The sequence below is a fragment of the Globicephala melas genome, chromosome 3 (genome assembly GCF_963455315.2).
Source record: "Globicephala melas chromosome 3, mGloMel1.2, whole genome shotgun sequence".
Lineage (NCBI taxonomy): Eukaryota > Metazoa > Chordata > Mammalia > Artiodactyla > Delphinidae > Globicephala > Globicephala melas.
Genome location: NC_083316.1, coordinates 38321896 through 38340817, shown reverse-complemented (window position 1 = coordinate 38340817; position 18922 = coordinate 38321896). Strand labels below are relative to the sequence as shown.

General features: G+C 36.3%; 1 protein-coding gene across 1 annotated transcript in view; it reads right to left on the bottom strand.

Annotated features, from left to right (window-relative positions):
* PARP8 (poly(ADP-ribose) polymerase family member 8) overlaps positions 1–18922 on the bottom strand; it is a 182310-nt gene that overhangs the window by 16798 nt on the left and 146590 nt on the right. The window contains exons 16-23 of the mRNA XM_030881971.3: positions 18477–18569; positions 11962–12087; positions 10409–10474; positions 7479–7546; positions 5650–5698; positions 4420–4532; positions 4110–4182; positions 2465–2534 (exon numbers count right to left, since the gene is read on the bottom strand). Of these exons, the coding sequence (XP_030737831.2) occupies positions 2465–2534; positions 4110–4182; positions 4420–4532; positions 5650–5698; positions 7479–7546; positions 10409–10474; positions 11962–12087; positions 18477–18569 (658 nt within the window). The remainder of the gene's footprint in view (positions 1–2464; positions 2535–4109; positions 4183–4419; positions 4533–5649; positions 5699–7478; positions 7547–10408; positions 10475–11961; positions 12088–18476; positions 18570–18922) is intronic.

The following is an 18922-nucleotide window of genomic DNA, read 5'->3' as shown; positions in this document are numbered from 1 at the left end:
TCAGGCCACAGACCATCACAAAGGGCTCCTGAAGGAGCAGCTGCTGTGCCCTGAGCAAGCAGGGTGGAAAGTTGGTGGGTTCTGGAAATCCTGGTCAAGTTACAAAGTAGAAAATACACTTTGTTTTTCTTTGCATTGAAAAGAAGGCTAGGACCTTCCCTTGCATAAAATTGATATAATCAGAAAATTCTTAAAACTTGATTTTAAAAGGCATTTAGGACCTAAATTTTATTCCTACCATCTAGTGACTAGAAGAAGATAAGGGGTGGAAAATATAAACAATTTCAGAAAAATATATTTATACTGCAACTTAACTTCATGCTCAATTCCTGTAGAATTTACTATTCCTCCTAATAAAGGAAAACTATTTAAGTCCTTTTGTCTATGATACTCACAAGTCTTACCTTAACTTGTTAATGCCATGGCTTTTTATTGTGAAATATTTCAGACAAAACAGAATTAAAATTCCTGTCTGTTTTAGAATAGGTAGATTTGTAGCTATAGTGTATTTAAAAATGCTCATCTACTATCCTGAAGTTGAGAAGCCTATTTGTTTGCTGCTGTTTCAATAAAAGGCTTAATGAAAATGGGGCAAAGCCTATGGACCAAACTGCAAATGGTGTGGATGTAGGCACTTCCCAAGGCAGACATTCCCGCGAAGAGGCAGAAGTGGGTGTGGTCAAGCTGAGGAACAGGCGAAGCTATTAGTGCAGAAAGACGGTTCTGCTCTCTAACTCCTAGACCTGAAGCCCTCCAAACCAAGTATGAAGCTACTTCAACGTACTGTAGAGGTTCTTCCTTTTCTTTTTCAGATCAAGGACACTGAAAGAATTGGATGAAAGCTATCTACCCTCTTTCCAGACAAACATTCACACAGACCAACTTCACATTCATCTGAATCCCTCAAAAACCTTTCCATGAACCCATCTAAGGAGTCAGTACACCCGTATAAGAAGAAGAAAATCACAGGACTCGACGATGTGTTGTGTTGTCCTTATCTATGCTGAGATTGTATTTATTTATTAAAAATGGTTTGATATTACTTTTTTACTGTGTTCTGTTTTAAAAAGATTTAGAGTCTGATTTAAGCTGATTCTGATCATCTTTCCCACTGAACTACGTGATTTTATTTCCTATACTATCTTACTCTTCTGATATTTATTTTCCGAGTTTTATTTTGGCATATTGTATTTTCAGAGATCACTGCAACAATATCTCTCAACAGTATGTCTTTCTACAATGCGACTGTGCCACTCTTTCATCAGGAGATGGAGTCTAATTCCCCAGCCCCTGGATGTGGACGGGCTTGTGACTGCTTTGACCAATACTGTACATGGGAAGTGGCGCCACGTGAGTTTTGAGGCTGGGTCAGAAGAGGCATACAGAGCCCACCTGGTCCTCTTAGGACATGTGCTCTGGGAAAGGTCGAGGTGGAACACTGAGAAACCACTTGCTGTGGCTGAAAGAGTGTGAACTTGGGCAAAAGAATCAGACAGGTAAGCCTGCTCAATGTTCTCTTAGTTATTAGATCTCTCTAAGTCTCCTTTTCTATAATATATGGATGTTAAGACTTACCATCCAGGCACCATGTGAACAACATCTCCTGAAGTTGTTTAATGGAATCATGTAACCCCACACAACACAAGCATATAAGCAAAACCAACTATCTATGCAGGTATACGAATATAAAAGCCTTTACGTCTAAAGGGGAACTCACCAAACCCTGAGGTTGTTAGGAGGAAAATGTTTCATTTGTTATTTTATACAATTCTGTGTAGTTTCCATTTCTTTACAATGGGCATAATTATTTTATATTTAAACAAAATAAGTTTCTGTTCTGAGAAAAAAAAATCACACAGATCATTGTGAAATATTCCAAAAATTTTTAAAGTACAAAGAAAAAATCACCCTGAATTTTACTACCTCAGGATTACGAACGCTAACAATTTGGTAATCGTTCTTTCCATATTTTGAATTTATGAGGCTCCTCCTCGGCACATGGTTTCAGTTTATTCCAATATGTTTTTCTCAAACAATCTCACTAAAATATTAACAAGAAGTTGTCCATAAGTAGGATGGTTCTGAGGGTGTTTTTCTAATCCTAAGTTCTCCATACTGCTTAAAACGTCTTTAATATAATGTGCAAACATTTTTCAGTGCTCTACATAATATTTTGTACATGCTATATTTTCAATGTTCACTGTAGACGGAATAAATGTAGAAACTATTGAAACAAAATTAAAATTAATTTTGAAACTGACAAAACATATGCTCCATCTTATATGCTAGGGGAAGTATTATAAATTCATCTTGACACGTGAGCTTTGTTTTTACTTCTGACATTTATCAAATGAATTTAATACAAATACATCAAATAAGCTTCATTCACTCGATAAAAAATTGTGCCTAGAATATACAACAACAAAAACAATATATTTGAGGTTGAAATGAAATACAAGCTTACCTGAGTAACCAAATGATATGCTTGACATTGGACTAAGATAGATTCCACTTCCATACATTGCACCGTGGAGCTAGAATGAGAGGAGGTGGGAAAGGAAACAGTCAGTTTATGGTTTCAAATGTTAATATTTCACAAAAGAAGACCATTGGTCTTATGCTGGAACATTAGCTCTTAATAAAATGATAAGCTCTGATTTCAAGGTCTAATTTGAAAAGAGTACTAATATTCTTGTTCTTAAAATTCAGAGTGCATTGATATATGGAAAATGACAGCCAGAAAAAATCCTTAGTAAAGAGTTTCCACCCAGCTGATGACAAAGAGTCACTTAGTATCAAGTACTGGAGTAGGCTTTTTGTTTTTTTAATTAATTTATTTATTTTTGGCTGCATTGGGTCTTCGTTGCTGTGCGCGGCTTTCTCTAGTTGTGGCGAGCAGGGGCTACTCCTCGTTGCAGTGCGCGGGCTTCTCATTGCGGTGGCTTCTCTTGTTGCGGAGCATGGGCGCTAGGCATGCGGGCTCAGTAGTTGTGGCTCACAGGCTTGGTTGCTCTGCAGCATGTGGGATCTTTCCTGGACCAGTGATGGAACCTGTCTCCTGCATTGGCAGGCGTTTTCTTAACCACTGTGCCACCAGGGAAGCCCTGGAGTAGGCTTTTATGTTAATGACTCTAAAATACTGAAAGTAAACGTGGCTGAAACACATGTGACAGAAGGTTGATCAGGACTCATCTGCTAGTATATCAACAAAATATCTTAGATTTTCATTATACAGCACTGTCATCCCATTCCTTACTTCCTCTAAATTTTTCAAGTTACGGAGAGTTTCATTAACTGAAACTCTTCGACCAGTCTACTACTCAGAACAATTAAAATTGTCTCTTATTATCTCCATGCTCTAGGGCCCTCATACCGTATTTAGTATGCACCAAGTATTAATTCAATAAATACGTATTTATGGACATTTATATTATGAACATTTATATTTATATTAAATGTGTATTTATGAACATTTATATTTAGTTGTGTCATCCCAATTGTCATCAGAATATGAGATCTCGCACAGGTGACCGGGTTGAGGATTTCATCTCCTGACCTCCTTACATCATCAGATGAAAATCAGCTGAATGAGAGTGAGGTGGGATGCTGGAGATGAAGGGCGTAAATAAAGATGAAGACCACACCCACAGTATCCTGCCCATGTGGTGCCCTGCAGGCTGAAAAGCAGGTAGCCAATGGCTCTTTGGTGTCCAATCTCCATTTTGCTTATTCTTAGCCCTACCTTTTCTTCTGTTAAAGTATTCACACTGAGGTTGTGCTCAAAATACTTGAGTTGGAGTAGCAGAGAGAATTTGTGTAAGGTTTTACCTCTTTTGTGATAATTTTTTTCTATTAAGTTTAAAGTGGTTTCACTATTTTCTCATAGGGGAAATCAGTTTTCTTTTTCTTTTCATCCCTATGTTGTGTATAGATCAATTCTGCTTGACTTATTTTGTGAAAATTACGTATGCCTATTAGAAAAATCCACGTAATTTTTTAAAGCATACACGCATCCCCTTTTGCAAGTGAAAACACCACCAGGACGGACTGCTTACTGAACTCCAATACTGAAGAATAATGAGTCTTGTTAAAGCATGCAGAAAATTTACCTGCAGTCGTGTATTAGAAGCAACAACCAGACCATTTCTCAGGATGGAGTGCCAGTTTTCAATGTGCGAGCCACTAAAACACAGGGGAGGGGAAGGAAAAAGCAAAATCAAAAATCAACGACCTTTTTATGGGGGTCTCAATATAACAAGTCATGGTGCCTTCTCAGAGTTCTGGGTTTCCTAATCAAGTATCGTGTAGTGAACTGTCCAGTGCTAACAGCCAACTACTAAAAGAAGATGACTTCCTCCCTACACATTTCTGGAAGACTAAGTGGGTGACACACACCCCTAAACATTAAGCCATACTCACTGAAATGCAAAGGTGCTTCCGAAGAGTTTTTTAGCAGCTCTAAAATTGGATTCTTTGGCTGGTGGACTGCTGAGAAGAAGGAATTGATGGGGAGTGTGCATGAACTTCAGTTGCTGCCATTTAAAATAAGGATGCAGGAAAACATGTCAAATTTACATACAATCAGGCTGATGACAATTTCAAACTTTACTGGTTTAAGAATTATCTAGTTTCAAACCATAATAATTTAGATTAATAGGGCATTCATTTGACAAAAACCCTGCATAAATGATAAATCGCATGGAATTGCTGATTTGAAGGATAATTCTTTAGGCTAATGGAAAAGGAACAGGAGACAGACAATCCAAAGTCATTTATATTTAGCTTTGGAATATGCTATGTAATCACATTCAAGCAGATCTGCCTTCCTAATTACATTTCTTTTTGAGACTTTTATTATTGAATTCCCTAAGTATCCACCAGCTATTCAACTGGGGAAATATCTGAATTTGCTAAGCAGAAAAGTTAGTTCAAGATTTTAAAACTGCAAAAATTATCATCATCATGCTTTATTTACATATATTTGTAAAATTAGAAATTGCCTACATTCAAATTATAGTTTCCCACTTTGCTCATGGAAAAAATTGAAACAAAGTCTTTTGAATCAGTCGCTTAACAAAATTTTCTAACTGCTGCCCTTTCACCTAAGAATATATGTACTTATACAGGAATCCAATATATAGGAATCTCATAGTTTAGAGATTCATAGATGGGTGAGCTGAGATTTTAGATACTGCTCCTAGGTGACGATCAGAACTGAAATCAGAGTCCATTAGCTTTTTCTTTATTTTGTAAGCATATTAGGCCGATAAGTAAGCTATCTGGAGGCAATATCTTCTCCAATATAGAAAAGTAAAGCTGTGCTAACATTAAATGACAATGATAAAAAAGCACATCACCTTCTTCTGGTCAATCTCTAGATAATGTCCTCTCTATCACATGTGGAATAACTAAATGATTTCACATTGACTCATTTACTTAAAAGTTCAGGGCAGCAGCCTGAAATTGAATTTGATATCTTGGAGAAACTTAGAGCTGGGGCGCATGTGGTCATTTCTCACTGAAGAATTAGGCTTGGCCTGAGTTAACTTCAATTTCCTGGAGAGGCTGCCTAAAAATCACAGGGGTCAGTTCTCCCAACTAGTAAGTAGCCCTCGCATTTCTGTATGTATATGTGAAAAAACAACTTACCCTGTTAACTGGCAGTTTCACAATATGTGACCTATTACTTGAAATAACCCTGAAATTAATTAAAATAAGGCATCAGTCACAAATATATGCCACATATATTTAAAGTGTTTTTCCCCTCAGTTGGCAAGTGATTAAAACTTATTTTTGCTGTGACATAAACTAAATTGAGTAACAATTTTACTTAATTACATCATTTTGCTTTGCTTCCTGAAACAATTTAAAGAGCTGATATAATAAACAAGATACTTAAACCTGAAAACACAGACGTAGCTCTTTAAAACTTAAGAGATATAATTTTTAATAACCACAACCTTAGATGTCAGCAAAGTGAACATGAATATGCTTTCAAATAATGGTAATCTAAATACAAAATTTAGAAGTTGATTCATACATCTGCTTCTCCCTACACTGTCTAACTAAGAATGAGTTTTTATGAAGATATTTTTCCTTTCTTTAAATATTTGAGGATATTTGTGCTGATACAATGGTTTATATACAAACTGTTGTTCACCATATGTAGACAATGAAGTTGAAAAAAAATCAAAACCTCAGGTATCTGAAAGGACTAATTGTTTTATGCTTTGCAGTATAGAAAATAATAACTAAAAAAATTGTAAAACATGTTGGTAAATTTTCTCCTCCTTGAAGGAAGAGTGACTAACAAGCTGAAGGAAATGATCACAAATAATTAAAAGTGAACCATCAGGCTAACTTCAGGGAAAAAAAGAAAGAGATTAGATATTTGAAATTTTTACCTTCATTTTGAATATGACTTAATATGAGAATTTTAAAAGTTAAAATAAAAACTATGTGTTATTTTACTCAATTCGTCAGAATTTTAAAGATAGATTATAAAAGATACAAAGAAGAAAGACTTCTAAAACCTAACTCTTGTCATGGTTTTACTAGACTATATTAAATGTGTTTTGTAAGGTTCTGCCTAAGTGAAAGTTAAGTATTTAAGAGTCGTGAGGTGGCCTCTTCCTCCTTTGCCCATCTTTACATATTTTTTAAAAAACTTCCTGGCTGTAGCATGGAACAAGTACTCATTCAGACCAATTTCTTATAATCTTTACATTTGTATTACTGCCTGATAATCATGGTAAATTCCATAGAGTTGTCAGTGATTTCAAAGAGACGCACCTAAAACCCCCATAGGTACGGTGAGTAGGTGAGTAGATACTACTGTTTTCTTTTTGCAGATGAGAAACCAGAGGGCAAATTATTTGACGTAAGTGTTGTAGAGCAAGGGGAGCTCTCAACCCACCCCTCAACTATAGCCTAACCCCTCTTTTCTAGGGTTAGCCTGGACTAATGCTGTGTGCCTTACCCGACTTTCTCTGAAACAGTGCCTCATCTGCAGTCATCAAACACAGAGTTTATCAAATTTACACTATCTTTGTTAAGGGAGTAAATTATGCAAAACACACATTATAGAGAGACTTTCAGTAAGTGTTTGAAACAGTTTTATCACACAGAAAATTAGATGAAAATTAGCTTTATCACACTAGAAAATTAAATGAGCCAAAATGGCTTCACCATGTAATCTAACCAATCAAAATTTTTAAAATGATAGATAACAAACTGCTGTCGACTGCATCGTATATCCCTGCAGTGCATATGACAGCACTTTCTTCCCCTTGTGATGTCCAAATTTTAATTAAAGTGAGAGTCCTTAAGGACTCTTGGACTGTAAAATCCCCAGGCCTCATAGGCTTGTAGAACTGGAGCATTGCAGGTCTTGCAACATAGGCTTTTTTTTTTTTTTCCTTAAAGCAGGCAGTAGGAAGTGATGCTGTTTTCATTAAGAGGAAAACTAAATTTTATACCATTGCAGTAAGGGATGAGCAAGGGGGTCTTGTTTATCCATCTGCTTCTTGATTTCCAGATACGGTGCCTGAAAAAAAAGTCATTATACGTTTTGATTTTTCTTAAAAATTCCTTTTTTTATTTTCTCTTTTTCTTTTTTTGCAAAAGCAAAATCAGATTGAACAGGTATGCCTTATCCAGTTAAACGTGAAGACCTGTGGTTGTGACATGATAATGGCAGCCATTACCCTAGTTGCTTCTCCCCAAGATGATATGAACTCTGACCTTCCATGCAGGACAAAAGACTTGCCGGAACGTTTTGATAAGAGGCTCAATGGAATTTTAGCCTGGCTTCCATGCACTAGGCTGGAAGTCCCTGGACCACTGCTGAGTCTTTGCTCAAGAAAACCCAATGTTGCTAAAACACAAAAGGTACCAACCCATACAGTTAACCTTTCAGTAATTCTCTTATCCCCCCTGAAATTTCCATTTCCCCAGAGCCCCCCCTATTTTCACTTCTCTGTAGCCCCTTTTTGTTCCCTCTCTGTTTTCACTTTAAAAATCTCGGTCACCTTGCCTTACTCGGAGGTGATCTCAGCTCACACCGCAAGTTTCTCTCCCCTACTGCAGTACTTGAATAAATCTGTCTTGTCACCTTTATCAAGCATCTGGTTTCTCTTTGACATTTTTTAACATTTAACTAACATTAAAGCGAAACTTGTAATAGCTACTACTCATGCTCATATCTGAGGGTACTGACTTCGGGTAGATCTTTACATGAGAAAATTGGACAAAATTTACATAAGACGATGACCCCTTCTTTTAAAAGTATTCACCCAGACAATTAACAATTAACAATTAACAAATATTTAAAAGGAATTCACCCAATTAACATTTTCCTAGAAAGAAAGGCAATCTGTCTGTGACAATTTAGGCCAGTATAATGTTATATTTATTTGGAGAGGTTTAAAGAATTTGACAGGATAAAACCTGACAGCATCCCTATGAAGTGTACACTGAGGGAGAAGCCAACATTACTATTTACCATCTTGGCAATGAAGAAACTGAGGCATCAAGCAATTAAGCAACTTGCTCAAGGTGGCAGGCCACGTCACTGATGAGCAAATTATACCACATGGGCCTCCAACTTCCCAAGCTGACACGCAATCATCTCCATCGCCTCCTATTAAAATAGCTTACACATGACCCAGAATAAAGGAAGCAATTCTTGGCACAGAGCTGATCCCAGAGTCAGGGTTTGTAGCTATTTTTAGATGCAAGAATGCTCTGGATCTACGGTATAGTATAAATATCCTATACCAAAGTCTTTGGTGACCAAAAATGTTTAATTGTATGTAAGGTACTGCAATAGGTTCTTTTTCCCCCCTAAGTGGAAATGCATTTATTGTTTTCTTTTCCTTATACAAATAATAAATGTTTGCTTGAAAAGGAATTCTGATAATGTAGAAACGGCATAGAAAAACAGGTGGAAAGAATGACGGCTTTTAAGCAAATAATATAACTTGTGAATTAAAGGATCTCTTGTTTACCACTGTCTGACACATACCATTTGTTGAATGGATGAATGAGTATTTGACTTTATAAATAAATGACTATCAAAAGAACCAAGAATCAAATTTGGGAATGTGAAAATGTACTTTGGGCTTCCCTGGTGGTGCAGTGGTTAAGAATCTGCCTGCCAGTGCAGGAAACATGGGTTCGAGCCCTGGTCTGGGAAGACCCCACATGCCATGGAGCAACTAAGCCCGTGTGCCACAACTACTGAGCCTGCGCTCTAGAGCCTGTGAGCCACAAATACTGAGCCTGCGAGTCACAACTACTGAAGCCCGTGCACCTAGAGCCCGTGCTCCACAACAAGAGAAGCCACCACAATGAGAAGCTTGTGCACCGCAACCAAGAGTAGCCCCTGCTCGCCACAACTAGAGAAAAGCCCGCACACGGTGATGAAGACCCAATGCAGCCAAAAAATAAATAAATAAAATAAATAAATTTTAAGAAAGAATAAATCTTTTTAAAAAATGTACTTTGGATGCACATCTGCAAATGGAGTAGATGGGGTAGTGGGGGCGGGGGAGTGGCACAGAAGCTTTGTGGGCCCCAAGACTGGAGAAATCACTGTTCCCTCCCTCCCCAGAGAAAGGCAATGACTCAGAGTAATACTTACCATAAACTTGCAAAGGCCTCTAGAGGCAGTGCAAGCCTTGAAACCACCATATGCAAACTCAACCCATAATGTGTGGTATTGTCAATCAGATTGTTAATTTCTACTTATAATGATGAGCTTCAAACCTTTCTCCAAGTGTTTGGCAGTAGAAAGGCCTCAATAATTCAATAAGATGTGCTTTTCCAAGTGCTGGACTCCTGCCCAGGGATATATTGGACTTTCATAATAAACCCTGATCCTTGCTCATCAAACTCTTCCACCAAAACCTCCCTAATGGTCAAAAATATAAACTCATGCTCTCAAGGAGTCTGGTGTCTTCCAAAGTTCTTTTGAGATTCTGTGTTACATCTAAACTATTTACGTGTAATTTACACTTGACAGAATATTAGTTTTGATTTTAACATTAAAATGTTTTGAAAGTACTACCATTAATTAAAATTGGCAGTCGAGGAAGATGGTACCAGATTTAACTTTTACCTTAAGATATTCCAACAAATTCTTGTCTGAGTTTGAGAGCCGAGCATTCAGATTATGATTATGCAATTACCCTCCAAAGTCACAGTGGTAGCATGCCAAAACACTGATGTAATTTAATTAAAACAACCTAGTACAAAACAATTTTCATTTTTTTATGATTTTAATTATACTCTCATATAATAGAAAAGTCTACATTTCACCACATGGCCAGTACTCTCAGATATTTTAAAAATATAATTTCACTCAAGCAAAACTGAACTGTACAAGACCACAAGATGATAAACTTACTTGTGTCATTTCTCTAATAGAAGTTATGCTGTCCAATGCTTTCATTACTCGATCATAGTTCTTCTTCTGTTTGAATGGGGGAAAAAATAGTATTCACCGTAAGCCTTTGCAAGTCTGCACGTTACTTGAGAGACATATTATTTCTGTACCTGAATTTTCCATCAGGGTCAATTTGAAAGCAATGACTGTGTTGTGTACACAAAAGGGAACACTTTGGGCTTCCCTGGTGGCGCAGTGGTTGAGAGTCCGCCTGCCGATGCAGGGGACACGGGTTCGTGCCCCAGTCTGGGAAGATCCCACATGCCGCGGAGCGGCTGGGGCCGTGAGCCATGACCGCTGAGCCTGCGTGTCCGGAGCCTGTGCTCCACAACGGGAGAGGCCACAGCAGTGAGAGGCCCACGTACCACAAAAAAAAAAAAAAAAAAAGGGAAGACTTTAATAAGATGGCTCTAGGACATAGGATTTATAACTGAGTCAGAGGGAAGAAAAAAGAAAATAATGCCAGTCTTAGTGTAAATACATAAAATGATGTTCAGCTTACAGGGGAAAAGCTATAAATACACAAAAGATATTAGGCTCCTGATTCTTGTTGTCACCACTAAAAAACTAAGCCATGATGAATAAAGTAAGCACAGAATCCTTCTAAAACACAAAAATCCACTTTAAATCTTACAGTTTCATTTTGCTTTTAGTTCCTTTTGATTGGAAGATTGTTACCAAACAAGTATGATTAATAAGTGTGTAAATGACACCATACACTCAACTGATAATTCATTTTAAAGCACACTGAAAATATGTGCACTGTTGCCACTTATGAAGGAGGGAAAGTGTTTCCAAGAGAATTTTATATAGTCCTTGTTTCCATAAAATGATTTCAAGAGGAATAGTAATAGAAACTAAGGCAATTTGGGCTCTCATGTAATTTGAAAATCATGTTATTTCAGAAGAATTCTGCCAAACTTCCCTGAATATTTATAAAACTGTTTTCTCAAGAAATGTCAGTTGATCAACAATATGAAATAAACTTTCACTAACCTTCAGATAACTGGGGAGGGAGAGAGGGGAGGGCAAGAGAGGATGAACTAAAAGTACAAAAGAAAAGGGAAAATTTGTCCCTTAACCCATGATCCTTAAAATTAAAATGAGATTACATAAGTTAGAATCTCAAAAAATATATGATGAAATTAAAATAATCATATTGACCATTATAAACCAATTTATTATAGTTATTTACCTACCTTCCATGCAGATGGGATGTGTAAAGATCAGAATTTGAGGGGATTAAATGGGTCTAGTTTCATGAAGGCAAAGTTAGGAAAATGATTTTAAAGGAGAAAAGGAGAGGAGAAGTAACAGGATACATGAAAGACAAGGTGGAAGTAAATCAAATTTGTGGAAAAAGAATCATATTTGCTAAATGGATACAGAGTTCGTGACAGATCATGGATACCATGAGACAGTAATTTAGCTAAGAAAGAAGAAAGCTAATGAGACCAAAATCTCCGTTATCGTTAAAGGAAACTTGTGATTGATGCGCTAGGACGACTACTTACCCTCGGGTTGAAGGCCAGCATCTGAGGATTGTTAGGATCTACCACAGAAGGATATGGCTCGAAAATGACAACTTTTCTAGGAGATTCCAATGCGGACCTACACATGGATACTAGTAGATCTACCACCTTGAAATACATACATAAGATAGTTACTACCCTTCAGGTTTTATCAAATGCTTTGCCATTGTTTCTCCCTCTCATGGTAGTTAATTAGGAAAGATTCAGGATGGCTAGCGATCTCTGAAATCTGTAATTTGTGACTTTAGATCAAATTTGACCAAACCTGACTATTAATTTAAAGTAACTAATATTTAAAGTTACTTTAATATGTGTTATTTAAAGTGACACATATTAAAGTGACTAATATGTGTTGCTTCCAACTACTCACGTCTTCATATCTGTCTTTAACATGTCTTTGTCATTAACACATACTACATGCTAACACTGTTGTAGGTTCTGTGGAAGGACAATGAACAAGGCAGGTCCTTGAAAAGGTCTCGTGAAATTTTCCTTTCAATGGAGAAGATGTGCTGAAAAATCAGTTAAATATATGCTTAAAGACATACAGTGTCTGGCAGTGTTAAATGCTATAAAAATAAAGCTGGCATTAGAGACTTAAGCCGTAGGGGGGACGATTTTAGCGTGGTCAGGAAATGTGGTGACATTTCAACAGAGACCTGAGCGAAGTGGGAGACGGAGACGTGACTAACTGGGGAGAAACCATTCCGGGGGAAGGAAACTGCAGAAAATGAATCTGACATGCCCCAAGGACAGTAAATCTCCTGACACCATCTTACTTCTTCCTACTCTCCTCTGACAAAGGCTATTAATGTCCTCTGATTTGTTAAATAAGATGGCTTTATGCCTATGCGCGTCTATGACTCCTTCGCACAATTCACTAAGAGGCAAGGCGACACAGCAGTCAAGAGCGTGGCTCCCCTTCCTAGTTCCCAAAAACAACACGCTCTAGCAACTGAATCAAGAAAGCCGATACGGTCTAAACGGACAGAGCTCATCAGAACGGACGTACCTATAGGGTAAAGACAAGAGACTTCATAAGGAAGCAGCTGACTTAATCTTTATAGGGAAAGATATTTCCAGAAAGTTTTGAAACAGGCATTTAAAAAATGCACAGTAAGAGTAGGACAATTTTTGATTCTTATGGTTAACGAGGGGGTATTTTGACCTAATGACAGTAGGGCTCACTATGTTGTGTGTATACTCACAAAACACATCCACCCAATCACAGCATCCAGAATTTCCAGTGACCTAAAATAATTAGCAACACTCAAGCCATTGGGTATAGGATCTATAAGTAACACATTCCAAAGTACACAGACATAGATACCCACAGGACTTACTCAGAAAACAGTAGAACTGAAACAGCTAGTATGTTTCTACCACACTATTCCATTTATGTGTGTGTGTGTGTGTTTGCAGTAAATTGGATTCCAAGCAACAGATAATAATAATAAAGACAAATTAAAACCCTCCTTTTTGTTTTCCTCTCCCATACTCATACTCATCCAGAAAGATGCACCGTAACCCGGACACAAATTGTCTTCAGTATTATCTGGTCTCCTAATATAGTAAAACCCAAGCAAGAATCCTGAGAAAGAGCCTTTTCTGAAACTTTTGGGGCCATGAATTGGTACAATCTTATAAATACCTTAAAAAATTATATGTCATAGGATGCATTTGAAGCTTTGTAAAAATACATACCCTTCATGTATGTATGATCAAATGATCTTTGACAAGGGTGCTAAGACCACTCAATGGGGAAAAGACAGTCTTTTCTACAAATGAGGGTGGGAAAACTGGATATACGCATGCAGCAGAATGAAGCTGGACCCTTATCTTACACCACACACAAAAATTAAATCAAAATAGAATAAAAATGTAAACATAAAACCTTAAACTGTAAAGTTCCTACAAGAAAACAGGGGGAAGCTTTACGACATTGGATCTAGCAGTGATTTTTTAGATATAACATCAAAGCCATGGGCAACAAAAACAAAAATTGACAATAGGACTCTATCAAACTTTTATGCATCAAAGGACAAAATCAAGAGGGTGAAAAAACAACATGGAATGGGAGAAAATATTTGCAAATAATTTATCTGATAAGAGGTTAATATCCAGAATACATAAAGAACTCCTATAACTCAACAATAAAAAATCATATAAACTTAATTTTAAAATGGGCAAAAGAACTGAATAGACATTTCTTTTAAGAAGCCGTACATACAAATGGCCAAAAAGCATATGAAAAGATACTCAACATCACTAGTCATCAGAGAAATGCAAATAAAAACCACAGTGAGATATCACCTCACAACCATTAGGATGGCTACTATCAAAAAAACAGAAAATAAAAAGTGTTGGTGAGCAGCTGGAGAAATTTGTGCCCTTGTGCACTGTTGATGGGACTGTAAAATGGTGTAACCACTATGGAAAACAGTATGGAGGTTCCTCTAAAAACCTAAAAGTAGAAATTCCATATGATCCTGCTGTAAGTGACAATCCCACTTCTGGGTATATGTCCCAAAGAATTGAAAGAAGGATCTTGTAGAGATGTTTGCACACCCATGTTCACAGCAGCATTATCCACAACAGCCAAGAGGTGAAAGCAACCAAAATACCCATTGACGGGTGAATGGATAAACAAAATGGGGTATACACGTATAATGAACCACTATCCACCCTAAAGAAGGAAAAGCCTGTCACCTGTTACAAAATGGATGAACCATGAGGACATTTTATGCTAAGTGATATAAGCCGGTCACAAAAAGTCAAATACTATATGCCTACACTTGTGAAGGATCTAAAGTAATCGAATTCACAGAAACAGAAAGTAGAACGGTGGTTGTCAGGGATGGGGGTAGGGAGAAAATGGGAGTTTTTCAACAGGTATAGAGTTTCAGTTCTGCAAATGAAAAAGTTATGGAAGTCTGCTTCACAACAATGTGACTATACTCAACACTACTGAACTGTGCACTTAAAAATGATGAATAGAGTAAATTTTACATCATGTGTTTTTCACTACAACAAGGAAGGCACAAATGGATACAAAATAACCTGAATAATGTTCCCCTTTCAATCAAATACTTTAATTAAAAACCTTGTGCCCAACGCTTCAAAACAATCAAAACTACCAAAAAAAGCAAATGCATTGTTTTGCCAATAATTTCACTAGTGGACTTAAGTAAATTATAATGAAAATAATGGATGTAGGGGTAAAGAAGTTAATTAACAGAATATTTTTGTTAATATATGTGTTAACCGAACTGAAAAGAAACAGTGTAACTACCCTGGCAAAATTTCTTGCTGTCCACCGAAGTTACATACTCCTTGCTTTCAAGGTATAGGGCTACTACTGCCTGGAAGCAACTGCACTGCAAGCGACATTTCTACCCCTTTTGTTTAAGTCAGGCCATAAGACTAGTTTTAACCAATGGACAGAAAGTGGAAAGGGGCTGAGCTGATGAAGAAACAGGCGCTCTTTCTCCCCTTTTCTCCCTTCCCCTCTACTGTATGCCAGTATTGAAGACAGCAGACTCATATGGTGGACGGAATCCGGTTCCCTCAGTGATCACACAGTTGCCCAACAAACATTCTAACCGAACAGTTGTGTGAGTTAGAAATAAAAGCCTACCATGTTAAGTCACTTTAATTTTATGGTTTATCTGTTATAGGAGTTAGCATTCAGAATCTTTGAACAAAGAAAGGTTTATGTTACACTGTTTGGATTTGTACTCTATTTACATATGCTAATTTTTCCACAGAGTAAAATGATGTACAATGTATTCCGGAAAAGAAGTGAATTTAAAATTGTAGACTAATGGCCTTCAAACATTTCAAGAGTAATTCCTTTTATCTGTTCTTTTTTAAAAAGAAAATTGTATATGAGAGCCCCCAAACATAAAAGAATAAAATGGAGCTGCTGTTCTGGTTAAAGCAGAGGCCTGGAATCCCAGCTGCTGAGACACTCTCATCACAGCGCAGCCTCCTGCAGATCCCTCTGAAGAATGTTCTTGCAACCTCCAGAGCTCCTCAGAGCACCATTAGAAATTCAGGAGTCAACTGATGCAACAAGGCTACAGAGATACAGTTTTTATTTAGAAAAGGAATCCATTTCCATGTAATCTCCAGGATTATAACCAGAATATTGGGGTATCTCCTTTAAAGTGGTGAAAAGAATATTCCGCATTGACTTTGGAGTAGAATCACTAAATTCTCTGAGATTTTTGGATACTGATCTTTCGAGTTGAATCACTGAATTGATCTGATCGAGTATTTGTGCCTTGTTACTATCATTATATAATCCAAAAGTAATTTCACTTTAAGAACCATTATTTTTAGAGATGTATCTCTAGTAAGAGGGGAAAAAGCACCTATTATTCTTTCAACCTAGCCTACTGTTAATATGTTAGTTTTCCTTCTAATCAATTATTCCTTATTTCTAGGCTTTACTTCCTTCCCTTTTCAAATTGTATGCGGGATACTTTACTTCCAGTAAAATGCATAAATATTAACTATACCACTTGAAAAATTATACACATATATACACACATATCCATGTAAATATACATGTATGTGCATATGTACACTCATACACACACCTGTGTAAAGTTTATTTTTACATAGCTATAAATAGCATATATTAAAGAACCTTTTTTGAAGCAATATTAGTTTCAAGGGATGAGAAAAATGTTACCATTTTTAAAAAGAGATAAAGACTCACCATGGATAGATACATTTGAGAAACCCTCTAAGTATAGGCTAGTCATTTTCTTCAGTTTTAGGGATTCTCAGAGCTTTTAGTATGCAAATTTGTGCACATTGGGTATAGGGGCAATATTAAGCTGCATTTTTGAAATTTATTTTAATCATGGAATCATTTTTCACATCGCATATGATCAATGTTCTGTTTGCATTATTTTCATTTATAACTCATTACATCACAAATATGGTCCTTAAAATTTCATCAAGTGGATGCATCTCAGTCTAGGTAATCAGTGAAATAACGAGGTTAAGGGAGTCTAAATCCATAAGGCATGGGCTGTCTGTGTTAACTGTTGTATCTTAGTCTAGTGTACTGCCTGTTACATAGCAGGCATTTGATACTTACTATAAGAATGACCAGATGTCTGTTGCGTGATCATTCTTTCCACCCATCTTTGTGAATTTTATACAATTCTTTTACATTTAGCTTCCTTTGATTTTTAGTGAGACTAAGTATTTTCTCATGTTTCTTTACTAACTATAGGCCCATATTTGTGAATTGTGCATTCATTTCCTCTATTAATTTGTGATGATCTTCATGTTTTTTGTCTCACTTTTTATGAGCTTCTATGTAATTAAGTTTGTAGCAAAACACACTTTTTCATAAGTGTGTTAGCTCTTAGCGTTCACTATTTTTTCAAGTAAAAAGTGTGAAGTATGTATGGACTCAGATCTGTTGATATTTTTCTTCATGATTTTTTGTATCTGCATAAATGCATGAACCTGAGGCCCTACATAGGCTGTGCACGCTTAATTCAACCCTCCTCTAGTGTGGGTATAATACTTTTAAACAAAACTATTCTTTAAGCCATTTGGAATTTGTTTTTGCACACAGCATAAAGAGATAACCTGTTTTCCCCCCCATGTTGTAGGTCATTTGTTCCCACCTTCACTAAATCATTTTTATTTTACAATATAATGTGATACCTCCTTTAATATGTATTAAATGTATTTATAACTTGACCTATTTTGGGGATAATCTGACTTTCTACTCTTTGCCAGTACTATATTTTTTCAAAATATCATAGGATTACATAATATGGTTTTGTATTTGGTTGGTCTAGCCTCACTTAATTAACACTCATTATTTTTTGTTTTCTGTAATTTTTTTCTCATCTATTTATTAGTATTTCAGTCAGGTTCCATAAATGAACAAAAACTAGTTGAAATTTTAATGACATTGCATGAAGTAATAAATTTTGGCATCTTTACAACAGATTTTTTTCCTTTCCAGAAACATGGGATGCTTCTCTACTTTCAAGTTGTTTCTTTGTTTTTATATTTTCCTTCCTATGTCATAAACATTGCTATTGTAAAATTGAATGCTCTCTTTTTATTACATGTTCTGTCCATTATCTTTTCACCTAAGTTTTAAAAATAAATTGGCTTCCATTTTATGGCACTATAACTTTACAAATAAACATTACATAATGCAAGTGCAAGGGTTTCAGTATCTCAATTTCACCATATAAGAAATAAACGTAATTATTTTTCAAACAATTAAAGTTGGTTTAACTTCTCCTCTTGGCAATTGCAAAAGGACAAAAAGCACACATTAGATAAAGCTGGCAAAATTTAGTTTCTATCTAGAAATATCAAATGCTGGTTTGCTTTCTTAATCTATCAAGAAACTATCAAAAATTCATCCCAAAGAAAGGTGAAGTTAGCTAGTGGATCAGAATAAATTTTTCAAATAAAAATATAGAATAGTTAGTATCACATGTTACTACCTGAGCTCCAGTTGCTATTTCATCAGCAGCTTCATTCATTACTCCCAGGGTTTGAAAAGCAAATACACACAGCTCTCGTTCACACACAGTAGGCTACGAAAGAAAAGGGAATCAATTCAGCATTTTTTCCCCATCCTCCATATTCCTAAATTAAATGTATGACATTCTTCATAATAAATAGAAAATGCAAAGTTTTAGAATATTAAAAAGAAATATTATTTACAATAGCCTAGATGTGGAAGCTACCTAAGTGCCCACTGACAGATGAATGGATAAAGATGTGGTATATGTATAAATACAATGGAATATTACTCAGCCATAAAAAAGAATGAAATATTGCCATTTGTGAGAACATGGATGGACCTCGAGGGCATTAGGCTAACTGAAATAAATCAAACAGAGAAAGACAAATGCTGTATGATTTCACTTACATGCATCTAAAAAAA